Here is a 14,724-nt window from a genome sequence, read left to right on the forward strand (position 1 = left end):
ACTTGCAACATCATCCTTCTGCAACAAAGCGTCGCCGTGTCTTCCTGTATCGGCCATACTGCTGTATGTTTCATTCAATCAACACACTGAATCCTGCTAAGAAAGCCAAGTAAACGCACTCAATGATAGGCTTCTATATCTGCTACTACTATCCCAACTATAATTTCAGCTGTTAAAACTATAATATTCTTGTTAGGACTAGCTACCCTAGGCTACTTCTTCTGTTTAACAGTTCAGCTTTCAGCTTCTCCCGCATTGTAGGGTATTTAAGCTCTTAGTTTGTTGATGCAGTTCAGCTTTCACACTGCCTCTTGAAATTCAACTATTTCTTTGATTGCTCCACAACATTCAAACTTATTCTCCCGCATTGTATTTAAGCACTTAGCTTTGTTAGATGATGCAGTTCAGCTTCCACACTCCCTCTTTTGTGTGAATCATACAATTTTTTAATTAATTTCAGCTTGCGGGTATTTTCTCATTTCTGTATTGTCAGCCATAAAAATAAAAAAAGAATTCAGATTTCGGCATGCCAATGCATTTTCAGAAGGAAATGCATTTTCTAGTTTTGATTCTTGTGCAATGGGAGTCAATGGCAGCCCCTAGAACCATATGGTAACTTTTTGTGAAATTTGGCACACATTAAGGACAGTCCCTTCTATGCTTACACCAAGTTTCATGTCTCCCATTAGACCATTCTACTGCCACCAACGGGTCAAAGTTGCCCTGGTAACTTTGTGGATCTTGATGGTATTGCATTTCCGAATTTATATGCAATGGTAAAAAAGATGAAATCCTGAAACATTGATAGTAAAGGCCAAAAGTAACTACCACACCTCAAATGGCCCACCACTACCCATAGGTGACGCTACAGGCCACGCCCTGATGCACAAAGATACAAGGCTATCTGGAATGGGTTGGCTCACCAAGCCCACTCCCTTCACTCCTTGGCTTGAAGCCAAGGCCCTTGTGGATCTTGATGCTATTGCATTTCATATTTGTTATCCCATTGGTAAGTCTGCAGCATAGATTTTTCTATAAAGTGACAATTTGTGAAGAATATACATTTTTCAATGGTTTGCAATGTTTGTAGGAATCCGCCATTGCTGCTTGCAGCTATATTTCACGATTGTTTTCCCATTATGGGGAACTTGCACATTTACTAGAAGGCTAAAGGCCGATTTATACTTATTTATACTAAGTTTTTACGGACACGCAGACAGGGAACGCCCTCTCAGAGCTCTGCGTGCACCTTCTGATTTTCCTGACTATCCATCCGTGCGTCCGTCATTTTACGGATACCCCTTGGCTGTGATTAGTCTGTGTTAAGAACTGCTCGAGTCAGGGGCGGGGTTGCCGTGACCAACAAGAAAACAGAATCCTTTGACCGCCATTGTTGTAAGTTTTTACAACTCTTATTTCAGCTAAAGAGTACATGTAAATCAGCATCTGAATTAAACTGTGATGAGAAATGGGCAGTGTAGTTGCTGAAAATGTGCTTGTTTTATTGATGAAACAGCTCATTTGTAAATTTGCTCCGACTTTTTGATAACCTAGCTAGCATTGCAGTGCAGCGCTATCTACTGTTCTGGCGGTAAATTGTTTCAGCACGCAGAGCCGTCGGAGTGGTATAAATTCAACCAATCCGTCCGTGCGTGCTTCTGTCCGTAACGGAGTCGGAGAAGTATAAATCGGCCTTAATATCTCCAAAGAGTTGATCAAAACACAAGGCCTGGTGATAAGTGTGGCTGTCCACCCACGACATAGAATTACTCGATTTTCCATGGCATAGCTGGCTAAAGTGGTGTTCATGAAAGGTGGTTTCCCCAGTCTGAACCCTGGTGTGGGGGGAAGCCATTTTGACGAATGATGCGACATCACCTGCAACACAAGCTCAACATGTCATAAATGATTCAGACAGTTTGGTCCAGGGACGTTGTTAGACATAAAATTCTACTGCGGCACAGGTCCCTATTCATATCCATTTTTTCGTTCAAGCGTGCTGTGCACAATGCATTACTAGGCTATAGAAACTCCCCAGAATCGGGACGGACCAATGAAATTGCCAGGGCGGGCTTTATACGATGATGGACAGATGATCAACAGTAACGTAATCAACAACGTCACGAAAGAGCGCTTGGGTTGAATTTGTTTTCAACAAACAACATATTACGTTGCTCTGATTGGTTATAGGTCTATCCAATTGAGCGAAAAGGCATTTGTTTTACGAGTTGGTTGAAACACGCCCGTAGTCACAGCCCAACGGAGAGTTTTCAGACGCATATTCTGACTAGAATTATGAGTATGACAACGTCAGGCTAGGAAATAACGGGAATAAACTGGAAATGTTGGGGTACTTTAACTATTTTTACTTTGTCATGAGCAGACATACATGCAAACATTTATAATACAAATGTTAAAAATGACATTTTTGACATTTTGGGAGTAAAACTATGTTCTTTCATCGAACAACAAAAACATGAACGTTGAATAAAAAAAATTGTATTTCCTATGATCACCACCGCTCAACCAATTTTTTTGTGTGTTTTTCCCTAAATCCTTTCAGGTCTTAATGCTTTCTTCCTGGACCTCATCAACCCTCACTGTCCACTTCCTCAACATCTGACTCGTCGTCATCTCCGGTCTTACTGTCCAAGCTTGTTGAGGATGGCTCTGTGTCAGGCTCAAAGAGCCTTAAGTTTGCCCGGATGGCCACCAGTTTTTCGCCAGAACAAAAATGTATTTCAATCATAGAGTTAATATAACTAGAGTAAGCCACTTTTGTCTTCCAAGATGGCGTCCCCATTCATTTCTATGAAAAGTGCTCAGTGGCGCAGTGAGGCAAGCGAGAGTGCGAAACTGGACAGCGCCATCTTTTCACTTCCAACTCTTCCGGTCTAGCTTTAAACAGTGGCTCTTTTTTTTTCCTAGCTCCGAGACCTCGTGCACGCTTGCAACTAGCTGTACACGTCATACTTTGCGAAAACCAGTCGCGAGCATAGATTTATATGCCAGCGTGTGAGCTAAGGCATTGCAGTGGTGGCAGAATGGGGTATAAGTCCGATAAGAATCAGAGACATGATGCAAACTTTACCGAAATGTATGCTGTCACTGTATAGTATTCCTTTCACTTGGTTTTTAGAAATAGGCTATAGGACTAAATATATGGCTATTCTAGATGGAACTCATAACATATGTTGCTTTTTTTCTTAGTGATGAGTATGATTTCCAACGCATTGTATCGGATGAAAAACGTGGTTTTCGCCAGGCAAAGAAAGCTTAATAGCTATTTTGGTAACCGAAATCTTGCATAATGCAGACTTACCATAGCTTACTCTCCACTTTATATTCAAACGAAATGCCACGAAATTCACACTGCCTTCAATTTATCATCAGTGTAGAAATGTGGCCTCTGTTTTATATGTTCGTCCTACAAAACCAAACGCCTATTAATGTATATAACGTGATCTAACAAGACTTGGTAATAATGTAATAAAAGAAAGCTTGACACACTTTATAATAAATATACTTTATTGAACATTTGCCTTTGAAAGGGGCATATTCACAGAACCATATAGGCTACAAGACATTTCCATCATTTACATTTACATTTATTCATTTAGCAGACGCTTTTATCCAAAGCGACTTCCAAGAGAGAGCTTACAAAAGAGCATAGGTCACTGATAATAACAACGTGATAGTCCCAAACATTGCAAGTAGCCAAAACATGAAGCATACATTGTGAAAAGCTAAACAAGTGCCAAAGGGAAGACCCATAAGAGCATGCAGTTATACAAGTTACAAATAAACAACATGAACCACAAAAGTGCAGGACTGCACCTGTAGGAGAACAATCAACAGTAAAATATTTCACAGCGAGTACAAGACTTAACTTCGTTATATCTAACCTAAAAGAGCAACAAGTCACTCAATAAGAGTCATTATGATCCTGGAGGAAACTAACTAACAAGTCCAGCCAAGCATTCTTAAGTGCTGTTGTACTCCCGTAACAAGTGCGTCTTAAGCTTTTTCTTGAAGGTGGGGAGACAGTCAGTGTCCCTGATGGAGGTGGGGAGCTGGTTCCACCATTGGGGGGCCAGGCAGGAGAAGAGCTTGTGTTAGGACCGGCAGTCTTGAGCGGTGGGACCACCAGGCGGTTGTCTGAAGAAGACCGTAGGTGACGGGTGGGGGTGTAAGGCTGCAGGAGAGACTTGATGTAGACGGGTGCAGTCCCGTTCACTGCTCAGAAGGTCAGTACCAGGGTCTTGAATCTGATACGGGCGTTGATGGGTAGCCAGTGGAGAGAGATGAGGAGCGGGGTAACATGGGAGCGTCTGGGTAGATTGTAGACCAGGCGGGCCGCTGCGTTCTTAATCCTCTGAAGAGGGCGGGTTGCACACGCAGGGAGACCAGCGAGCAGCGAGTTGCAGTAGTCCAACTTGGAGAGGACCAGTGCTTGGACTAGCAGCTGGGTGGAGTGCTCAGACAGGGATCTCCTGATCTTTCGGATGTTGTAGAGGGTGAATCTACAAGACCGGGAGACTGCGGCGATGTGGGCCGTGAGGGAGAGCTCGTCATCCATGGTAACCCCAAGGTTCCTGGCAGAGGATGAGGGGGTCACCGTCGCAGATCCCAGGGTGATTGACAGATCGTGGGAGATGGAGGGTTTAGCCGGGATGATGAGAAGTTCTGTTTTGGCGAGGTTCAGCTGGAGGTGGTGCTCGGTCATCCAGGCGGAGATGTCTGCGAGGCAGGCCTCAATCCTAGCTGAGATCCCCGGATCGGTCGGGGGGAACGACAGGTACAGCTGGGTGTCGTCGGCATAGCAGTGGTAGGAGAAGCCATGGGAGATGATGATTGGTCCAAGTGAGGTGGTGTACAGAGAGAAGAGGAGGGGTCCAAGGACGGAGCCCTGTGGGACACCGGTGGAGAGCTGGTGGGGGTCTGACAGTATGCCTCCCCAGGAGACCTGGTAGGATCTTCCCGAGAGGTAGGATGAGATCCACTGGAGTGCAGTGCCAGTGATGCCCATCTCAGAAAGTCTGTAGAGCAGGATCTGGTGGTTAACCGTGTCAAACGCTGCAGAAAGGTCCAGCAGAATGATGACGGATGACCTTGAAGCCGCTCTGGCAGACTGGAGGGCAGTGGTGACTGAAAGGAGGGCAGTCTCTGTGGAGTGGCCGGTCTTGAAGCCCGATTGGTTGGGGTCAAGCAGGTAAGATGTAAGTGGGGGTGAAACAGATGTAAGTGGGGGAGAAACAGTCACTGAGGACCTTCATTGTCCCACAAAAGCAGTCTGGCTTGATGACACGATCAAAAAAGAATAATGGGTGTGTTTAACAAAAGCTTCTGAAGGCAATACTAATATTATTATAATATATATAATTTCCTATTGTGGTTATCAGTTAAAGTAGCTATTAATCTTCGTCTTTGCTCCAGATAGACATGTCAACAATCTATGCTCGCGCTTCACATTATATATTTGCCATCATGTCATGTCAACGTTTTTACGAAAAATCGAATCTGTTTAAAAATAACGGGAATAAACTATATTAACAACATTTCATGTATGTGTGACAACCATATGCTAAACTTGCTACAACAGGGCAGGCAACTCAAGCCATTTCTCCCTGTGCTCATTCAATATAAGTTCATGGCTCATTCAGCTTAATGTAAATCGGCTATCGGCCAATGTGAACTTTAGTGCTCATGCCCTGTTAGTATCCGCGAGCACATTTGCAGGCAACTTTTATTGACGTAGGCAAATAAATGGGGTGCTAGTTTACCCATTTCGGATTGGTTTCAAATTTAACAAAAATCTGGAAAAATTTGTCTATGAAAAAGCTAGTAGTATGAGCCAGGTTCGAGAATCGAACAAATATTATTGGGGGAGATAGTTTTGTAAATGTTGACTGGAGTTAATAGAATAAAAACGACCGGAAGAGTCGGAAGTCAAACACGAAATGCAATACCACCTACATCCACCGGGGCCGTTGCTTCAAGCCGAGGGAGATGAGTATGGCTAATAAAGGGTTTTGTCGGTCTCTAAATGTTCTGGCTCTTCTGAGCGCACCTCTCACTATCCGCGCACCAAGCTGCACAGGATCTACTATGAACGGTGACGGCATTATCGTCAAGAATGAGTTAATGGGCGGGGTTTTTATACCGGTTGATCTCTGATCTCCAACTTGACCTGCTCCGGACCAGGTTAGCCGTTCAGCATGTGTTGCCATTGCGATCTACCCCGGTAACAAGTGATCCACCGTCGTAGTACAGAAAACCCTGGGTTGAACCTTAAGTTACCTCACTAACGCCAAATCTTGATTCGTAGTACAGGCCCCTGGACTTCTGTTTGCGTGCTGCAGTGGCTATTTGCCAAGCTCAGAAGAGCGCGCTAACATGGAATGCATGGAATTTGTGTTTTGGTTAAACTGATTTGATTTCACAAGTGTTGATTAGGATACTGCATGATTTCTTTCTGGGATTATCAATCTAAATTAATGCACTGACTGAAAGTAAATTGTTAAAACTCATAGATTTTACTGTGGCACAGCAGATTTTTACTGGGGCACATGCCCCAGTAAAAAGGGTCTAACGACCCCCCTGGTTTGGTCTCATGATTGCTGTTGCTTTCATTGGAGACACAAATATCGAAGTTTCATCAACAGGAAAAAACAGAACAGGGTTGATCTTTGACCAAGTTACGGTTAGGGTCCAAACAAAAAGAGAGTGATTATAAGGGTTTAACACAGGCTGTCAGTTTGTTTCCCCATGTGGATCAGAATCTGCCAAAGAGCACATAGGCAACATGCTGACAAATTATGGGAATGTTATACCAAACAGCAAAGCTGGCAATCAGCCGGTGCAAGACAACCATCTTTATGGACCCGTTCTACACAAGTTGGGGCCTAAGTACACGAATATAAATCTTTTTGTTTTGTAAATGTAGTTCTAAGAGAAAGGTTTTTCTTTAGTCAACTGAATTACCAACAGTGGTTAAAGGCAAAAGTTCCATTCCCTAACTTCCTGTGGGAGCTCTGTTTAGTCCTTCATAATATCAAAGGAAGTGGACAAAATGACTACCTGAACATCTGGTTTTATTTGCTTTGTCTATGTTTAGAAAAGTAAATCAAAGTAACCCTGTCTTTACTTGTTGTGCTCTCTCTGAATGGCTGAGCATTATAATACCTTCACACAAAAAAAACTAAAACTTTTACGAGGAAGATTACAACTTTCTTTCATCAGCCCAAGTCACAAGACCATCCAGGTCTCATGCAATGTTGATAATACACACCTGAACAGTCCCATCTTCTGATAACCATCCTATGCTGGGACCACCATGCCACCACACACTCTGATCTTTGTTTCTGAGGCAGTCAACAGACTTCTTGCACCCATGCAATCTCAGACTGGTATTACAATGACTCGTCCTTCTCCAATTTGGTGTCAAGAGATGACAAACAGTTAGAGGTTTTCAAATGCAAAAAAACTGAAACTAAGAAAGATGTCATGTGCTAATAATATTTCAATAGTATAAAGGCAAATATTTTCAATATTTTTGCAATGTTTCTGTTTTCACAGAATGCTGCTGACAATGGTATAATCTTTAACGTTAGTATTTAGTTTGCCACAATTGAGACCTCATTCATTAGAAAAAACTAGTGACACTCGCTCATGCACCAAATCCTTTGCATTATTGCCAAATTTGAAATCACGAACCACTATTTAGAGTGCATTTCCTAACCTAGTCAAAACATTGCAACCAACACCCTTTTTGAACACAACAGTGCAAGCCCTTGCAGTGTTACAAGAGGGGATAGAATGACAGTAAAGCTTGGGCTGATTCCCGTCCTGCACTGCTCACCGGCCAGCGACTGTCAGGAAGGGCTGGTGGCCTGGCCAGGCTGGCAGACATTGTTTATCAGTGATGTCACCACTTCCCGCGAGTGCCTCAGGGAGAGAAGAAAATCCTCTGATCAGCGAAATAGTGACAAAGAGCTGGTCGCATGTCTCCCCGACTTCATCAGTCTCAACAGTGACACTTCCCACTAGCCCTAAAGGTAGCCTTTATTACACACAATTATTTATATATGCAACAATCAGTCTCTCTAAATCACTTATATCAGGGGTATACACAAGCAATGGGTTTACACAAGCATTTCAAAATGAGTTATTCGTACTTCATTTGAAGGCATACAGATGATTTAAACAATGTCTCTGACAGGAGAAGTCAATTTAAAAAAAAGAGTTTGAAACCCTACTGAGGATTATATCTTTGATCTGTCTCTCTCAACCAAAATGAAATGGAACAAAATTATGCTCCCTCTCATTGGGACCTGCCAGAAAATAACTGTTGAGGTGGAGCTGAAACAAGGGGGGCTTTTGAAAATGTACACTTCATAGTAGGAGAAAGTGACTGAGACAGAGCAATAGGATTGGGCCGGACTCTGCTCCACTGTTCTATCTTCAGCAAACGCAATGGGGTTGAGGTTGCATGCAGAGAGGATGATGATGAGATGACCCTGCTTCTTGGTTTGACTGTCAAGTTCTCTCAAGCCATGGTTGTATCCATTCCTGGTTTTACAAACCTTTTGAAAGAGAACTTTACATCTTAGGTTAATGAGTGAGATTGTGTCTTTCCAAAGGCATGACAGTTGTCTTCAAATGTGGGTCATCATAGATATTGTTTACAATGAGTTGCTTTGAGAGGACTATTGTAGCTTAGCTTCAAAGAAAAGATTAGTGCGTGATCAGTCAGGAACCAAATTATATGACTAACTGTTTCTTCATGCTATACAGCAACGAGTATGCTTGTGACATCTGGGTAGTTGCAGGATTCAGTGATGATACCAGAAAAGGTAGTCCTATCAGGAGAAGGGTGTTGGCTTGGTGATGCAAACATCAGTAAAGCTGAATGCTAAAAGGTTTTTGTTGCACGACAACAATACCAAAATAGCCGGTCTTAATCTTGTTATCTACATCACTAGTGAAATAATTGGACATCAATTGACTTTCCAGTGTAATGGGTGTCTATCTTTGCCATTTCTTGGAATACACTTTTCAAACAGTTGAGGGTACAAGAATGTGTACTGGAATCTAATCTGCTGGGGGATATGCTTTTTCCATTCCCAGCCATCAACTTCTGAAGTTTTAGCAAAACTGGAAAGCCGGCCAAAGCTGTTCAGACTAGCACCAATGGAAAACTTAAAGACATCCAAATGCTTTAGGTTTTCAAGGGATTCCATATTATACTGATTACCACATGCCTTGAATGCAACAGAAAAATGTAAGTAGGCACACTATCAAAACAGACGTTTAGTGCTTCGGCCCATGTCATACAAAATGACACAAATAGAAACAGCGCATCGCAAGGCATATAGCATGACACTAGTCCAGACAGTAGTTATACACGCATGCCACATGAGTCCTACAAATCACTTCCCTCGTGTTGATGTTATTTAAATGTTCTTGCCTCATTCACCACATTTCTCACACTTTCAATAAAGCCCCTCCTTACAAAAAACAGCCGATTCATTGTTCAGCTGTTCCTCACACTATGGGCGAAGTATGAACCTGTGTGACCATGGTGGTATATTACCCTATTCAGCACAAACAAGCAAACACTTTGGCTAGAAACATCAGAATCACACAGAGTTGAGGACAGCTATGTTCTGGGCCATACAGATGAAAACGCATTCCTACTCTCTCTCTGTTCCATAGTGTCACCAATCAGATCACCTCTTGATATTCCTGTACATTTTCCTTTTGCTGTAAATCAATTCACCAGATTTGTTTTTGATTAAGTAATTTCCATTGTAATTCACAGGAATGCAAAAAGAACCCATTTCTACACAATCATTGGGACACAGTGAGGGGCAATCAGGCTTATGTGGTAAGTTCAATAATGGATGACAGATCCAAAATACATCTTCAACAAAGAAAAATGTGACGGCTATAGAGCGTAGTAGTCTACATACCAATTCCAGCACATCGTCTGACTAACACAAACAACTGTACCACAAGATATAACGTCACACTGAATGTACTATATGATTCAATCATCATTCGAGACTTGTGAGTTTGATGTACAATTTACCTGTCAGTGATTGTTGACTGTGTGCCGCTCATTGGGCTTCCGTTGTGGGGTTTTTCGACGGATTTTATCCAACTAGCATTTTACCACAACGACAACCTCAGATTTTGAATCGACTCCGTATTTCCTTTCAGTGTCTGTCCAACCAAAGCGTTCCACATCGACTGAAAATCGTTTTATCCATCAAATGGGAAAATTATTTAGGTATTCCACAGTGTACACCCAATTTGTAGATTTAGTATGTTGCTGGAGCAACTGATGTGAAAAAATGTGACACGAGAGCGAATGAATCAGGGTAAAATATAAACATCTTCTTCAAAGACATTACCGGGACGTGAAGTAAATACGCCGTGTTAAATTGATATTTCCAAGTATCACGACATTAATCTCTCAAAATCTTCAAGAGGAACATTAAATGCGAACACATTGTAGCCTGGGCTTCGCCTGCCGCTGTCTGCATACGTCTTTGTCAGTAGACCACCGGGGAACTATTAGCCGACTGGCTACCTATTGTTAATGTTTCCTTTTTGAACACAGTAGCCTACCAAGTTGTACTTTCAATTACTCTTTTTAAACGAGTCTTGCTTATTAACTGAGAAACAGTCTTAACTTCGTTTCTTGTCTTCTCATAAGTTTTTTCCAATCTTGCTTGCACTCGGTGCGGATCCTTTATTTCCCCCTCTGAAATGTTTTCATGGCAGCAGCATTCCCGATCGCCTCTTATCCCTGACGGGCTTGGTCCTTCATGTCTGGAAGAATTCTTCCTATACTAACTATAAGGAAAGTTTCCGACGGTAAGTTCTACACCTTTTTGCAATATTGAAACAGTGTTGTGCACCACGTTTCAAATCTACAAGTTAGTTCAGATAAGTGATTCACACTTATGCATAGGCCTCTCGCTCTCACTGTATAGAGCGGATGGAAAAAAGGAAACGCTTTCCCACCCCCACATGAAGAAAAAAAAAAACACCCAATCCCTCTTTTATAGAGATTTCGATGGATAACTTTCTGAAAGCAACAACACATTGCTGTATTATGCATTTGGCCATGGTTATAAAAGTCTACGGTATGAAATAATTTCATTTTAATACACAGAAAATCGTTTCGTAGTCTATGCGTCGCAAAGGTGGATTTAAATCTGGTATATTTTATGACAGTTCAATTCAATACTCCTCGCAAAAATAAACTACGCTTCTGCCCTCGAAATTGAGAAAGATGGCATGTTTGAACGTTACATCAATTATATTATTTATCTATGGAACTGTTGTTATAATGGCAGGTTCCAAGTTACAACGAGTCTGCTTCGGCGTCTGTTTGTGTAGCCAAAGACTCTAACATAGCAACCATACAAAAATTAGCCTTCTGTTAATGACGTTTACTGACGTAGATAACAAGTTCAAATATTACACATTTTCAACTCTTTCCTGGCTTCCAATTACCACCCCATGTATTGACACTTTCTATGACATAACAGCAACTTAACTAAAAGTTAATATAAGGAAATGACATGACTTGATCAACAGCCCTCATCACAAAGATTAAGTCTTCGAAACCTATTACAAATACAACACATATACTATTGTGTCAAATGACTGATTTCTCTATTATACAGTAGTTCTTGATTTATCCACCGTTTCAGTTAAAGTACATTTTTGTTTAACACTTGTTCACTTCTACTTGTATTAGTGATTCATGCACATGTATCGTACTATTTGTCAGTGTCTCATTATAATTATCACCTAAGGATGACAATTATTACAAGTAGAGACATAAACCTTATCTTCTAGCTGATCTCCAACATGATTTGATTAGGTATTTAATCTGACTTATTGGTCCACAGAGCATATATCATGCACTTGCTAAACTGATAACTACACATGCTAGTAAAGAGTAACAAGGTTTACAAATAAAGTCAAGTCTCGCTAACAACATATGTTGCAGTATAGGCTGTAATGCATCCAGAGACAACAATTCTTACACTGGGGGATGTAGTCTTTATTCACCATCGTTCCGATGACTGCTAAAAAGGATTGGCACTATTTAAATCAGCTTCATGATTGCAAAACACCTTAGGTGAATTGTAAGATGGACAACATGAAAAAGGTTGACAGTGCCATCTAAAGGACAAACTAAATATACCAATATAGATGGCAACAGGCACACAGTGCTTTCTTGTTGCCTACAAAAGGTCTGTACATTTTATGAAGTTCAACAATTAGCGAATGGCATGGAGTACTATGATTCAGCATACCTATTGCAAAGAAACTGACATGTTTACTGCCTAATAAGTGTAGCCTACCTTAGCGTTAAATGGATACATTCATTCACTTTACGAAGGATCACCATAGTTTTAATGTTTATCCTTTGGCATTTGTTTATTGTTAACTCGTTACTCAACAAAGCTAAATGTAGCCTAACTTTGAGGCAGAGATCATGCACAAAAGGTAAATGAAGAAATAATAACACAAAGTATGTATTCATTACATATGTCCTTGAGGTAGTCTATCTTCCCTCCTTTGAATTCATGAGAAATACAACTCTCCTTTAGGTGCAGCATTAGCAATTGGGGTTGCAGTCGATCCTCCTCAGAGCTACATCTACAGTATGGCCCAGAGCAGTGGGTTCCTGAAGGTGCTTAAGAATTTTAAATGGCGCAAAATTCTCAAAATGAGACTTGTACATTTCATGAGTTCCAATTAATATGGTATGTTTAAAGGAGCATCAAAGTTCTATATCTAAACATATAGACAATTGGAGCCCAATACCATCTCCAGATTTCAGTCTTTAATCATTCTTTCCGGTATGTCCATACATATCTTGCCCATTCTGCTCGACCATGTTGTGCCTCTCTTGCCATTTTTTATACTTGGCCCGACTTTTCTTGCAGGCAAATCTTGCTATGTCCACCATGAAGACCCAAGCTAACATGTACATAGCCAGACCCCCCCCTTTCATTATTAGACTGGGTCTGGGGGAGGTGATTTCACAGTAGAGCATGATGGTGCCCACACCAACACGCACAAAGGCAAACAGCAAGATGAAGAGCAAGTCGACCACATCCCCCAGCAGGCTGTCGTAGCGCCCAATCTGTCTGAGGAACCAGCGGGCTTGGAGAAGTGGGTTTGTAATTTCACTGCCGAAGATGACGGCGCATGTCTCAATTCCAGACTCTCCCAGGCCCAGTGCCAGCAGGATACCCAGGATGCTCATTGTGTGGTGAGCAAGCATGATGGGGCCCTCAGAACAGTGGCACATGCACCAGCCCATGTCGAAGAGGAAGTAGCCCAGGCTGAGCACCAGGGCCTTGATCTGGAGAGGTGTGTTCTCCGTGCCTACGGTTGGATATGGACAAAGGTACAGGGGTTCATTGCTAATTTGTGCTAATATCTTTCAAATTATTAAGTAATTAAGTATTTCTGAAACAAAATTACTTCTGTGGAGATTTACAAGGTACTGTATGCTATGCAACAAGGTGTCATGATGCATTTCACGATTTCCCCTGGTTGAATATCCAACTATTTATTATGTTATGGACAAGATTTTGGTCATTCACTTTACCATATACTGTAAAGCATGTGAGAAGAACATGATTGATGAAGTAATTGGGAGATGACATTTGTTAAATAATTTGTGGAAATTTTTTCATTGAGGTTATTGCTCCAATGTAGAGATAAAGAAATCCAGCACACATCTCGGTGCCACGTCTCACCTGGGTGAGTAAGGGGCCAGGGCCCATCTATGAAACCTATGTATGCTGTCATGCCCACAATGAGTATCCCATGAAACAGCGTCACCAGTCTGCAGTTCCACTCCTTTCCTCTTTGGTTGGCTAGACAGCAGAAGACACAGTATAATGCCACCCAGCCAATCAGACTGCAGATCACCTCAAGAAGAAGCATTGGTGTCTCTGTCTGGGAGAAGGATCAGGATTAGATAGACTTTGACAGATGCTTCGGTTTGTGATATACAGTGGCTTCAGAAAGTATTCATAACTCTTCACTTTTAGCACATTTTATTGTGTTATCTCTCTAATAATGCCAGGAATCTGTGTGTGTGTACAAATTAGAATGGGTTTAGTTTAGGGGAGGGGAGTCAGGTGGCTGAGCGGTTAGGGAATCGAGCTAGTAATCTGAAGGTCGCCAGTTCGATTCCCGGCTGAGCCAAATTACGTTGTGTCCTTGGGCAAGGCACTTCACCCTACTTGCCTCGGGGGAATGTCCCTGTACTTACTGTAAGTCGCTCTGGATAAGAGCGTCTGCTAAATAACTAAATGTAATGTAAATGTAGTTTCCCACAATCAGCTCAAGAATCGGGCACTCTGCAAAGTTCATATTCTGCATGTGTCCTCTTTATAATTCAACGGAGTGCAGTGATTGACATTGTTTGAAAAAGTATTTCGACATCAAATAATGAAATAGTTCTTTGCATCCCAGCCCCTTCACTCTGATTGGTCCTCTGGTCTGCAGTGAGGTTCCTAAAAATATCTTGAGAACCGGGTACTCTCTGCTCAGTTAATACTTTGCAGGTTTCCTTTTTATAATCCAACGGAGTACCGAAAACTAATGCAATTAACAACGACATTAGCAATGAAATGAAATTAAGCGTAGTAAAGATCTGGATAAGAGCGTCTGCTA

At 41.8% G+C, this 14,724-nt stretch overlaps 2 protein-coding genes across 4 annotated transcripts in view; both read right to left on the reverse strand.

The window, feature by feature from the left end:
* The window catches only part of arhgef12b (Rho guanine nucleotide exchange factor (GEF) 12b), a 114,069-nt gene extending 102,900 nt beyond the window's left edge, over positions 1-11,169 (reverse strand). For 2 of the 3 annotated variants that reach the window (XM_047018159.1, XM_047018153.1), the window contains exon 1: positions 10,094-11,169. In XM_047018159.1, coding sequence (XP_046874115.1) covers positions 10,094-10,125 — 32 coding nt within the window. In that variant the 5' untranslated portion in view covers positions 10,126-11,169. Of the gene's footprint in view, positions 1-7,861; positions 7,911-10,093 lie in introns of those variants that run through there. The other variant, XM_047018156.1, reaches the window with a different exon arrangement.
* Positions 11,170-12,937: 1,768 nt separating this feature from the next.
* Positions 12,938-14,174, reverse strand: tlcd5b (TLC domain containing 5b; the record flags this gene model as incomplete). The annotated part of the gene is made up of 2 exons (XM_047018162.1): positions 13,800-14,174; positions 12,938-13,422 (listed from the first exon to the last, which is right to left on the reverse strand). Coding segments are annotated over exons 1-2 (675 nt in total), but the record flags the coding sequence as incomplete, so codon positions are not given.
* Positions 14,175-14,724: the final 550 nt, after the last annotated feature.

Source organism: Hypomesus transpacificus, unplaced genomic scaffold, assembly GCF_021917145.1.
Source record: "Hypomesus transpacificus isolate Combined female unplaced genomic scaffold, fHypTra1 scaffold_94, whole genome shotgun sequence".
Classification (NCBI taxonomy): Eukaryota; Metazoa; Chordata; class Actinopteri; order Osmeriformes; family Osmeridae; genus Hypomesus; species Hypomesus transpacificus.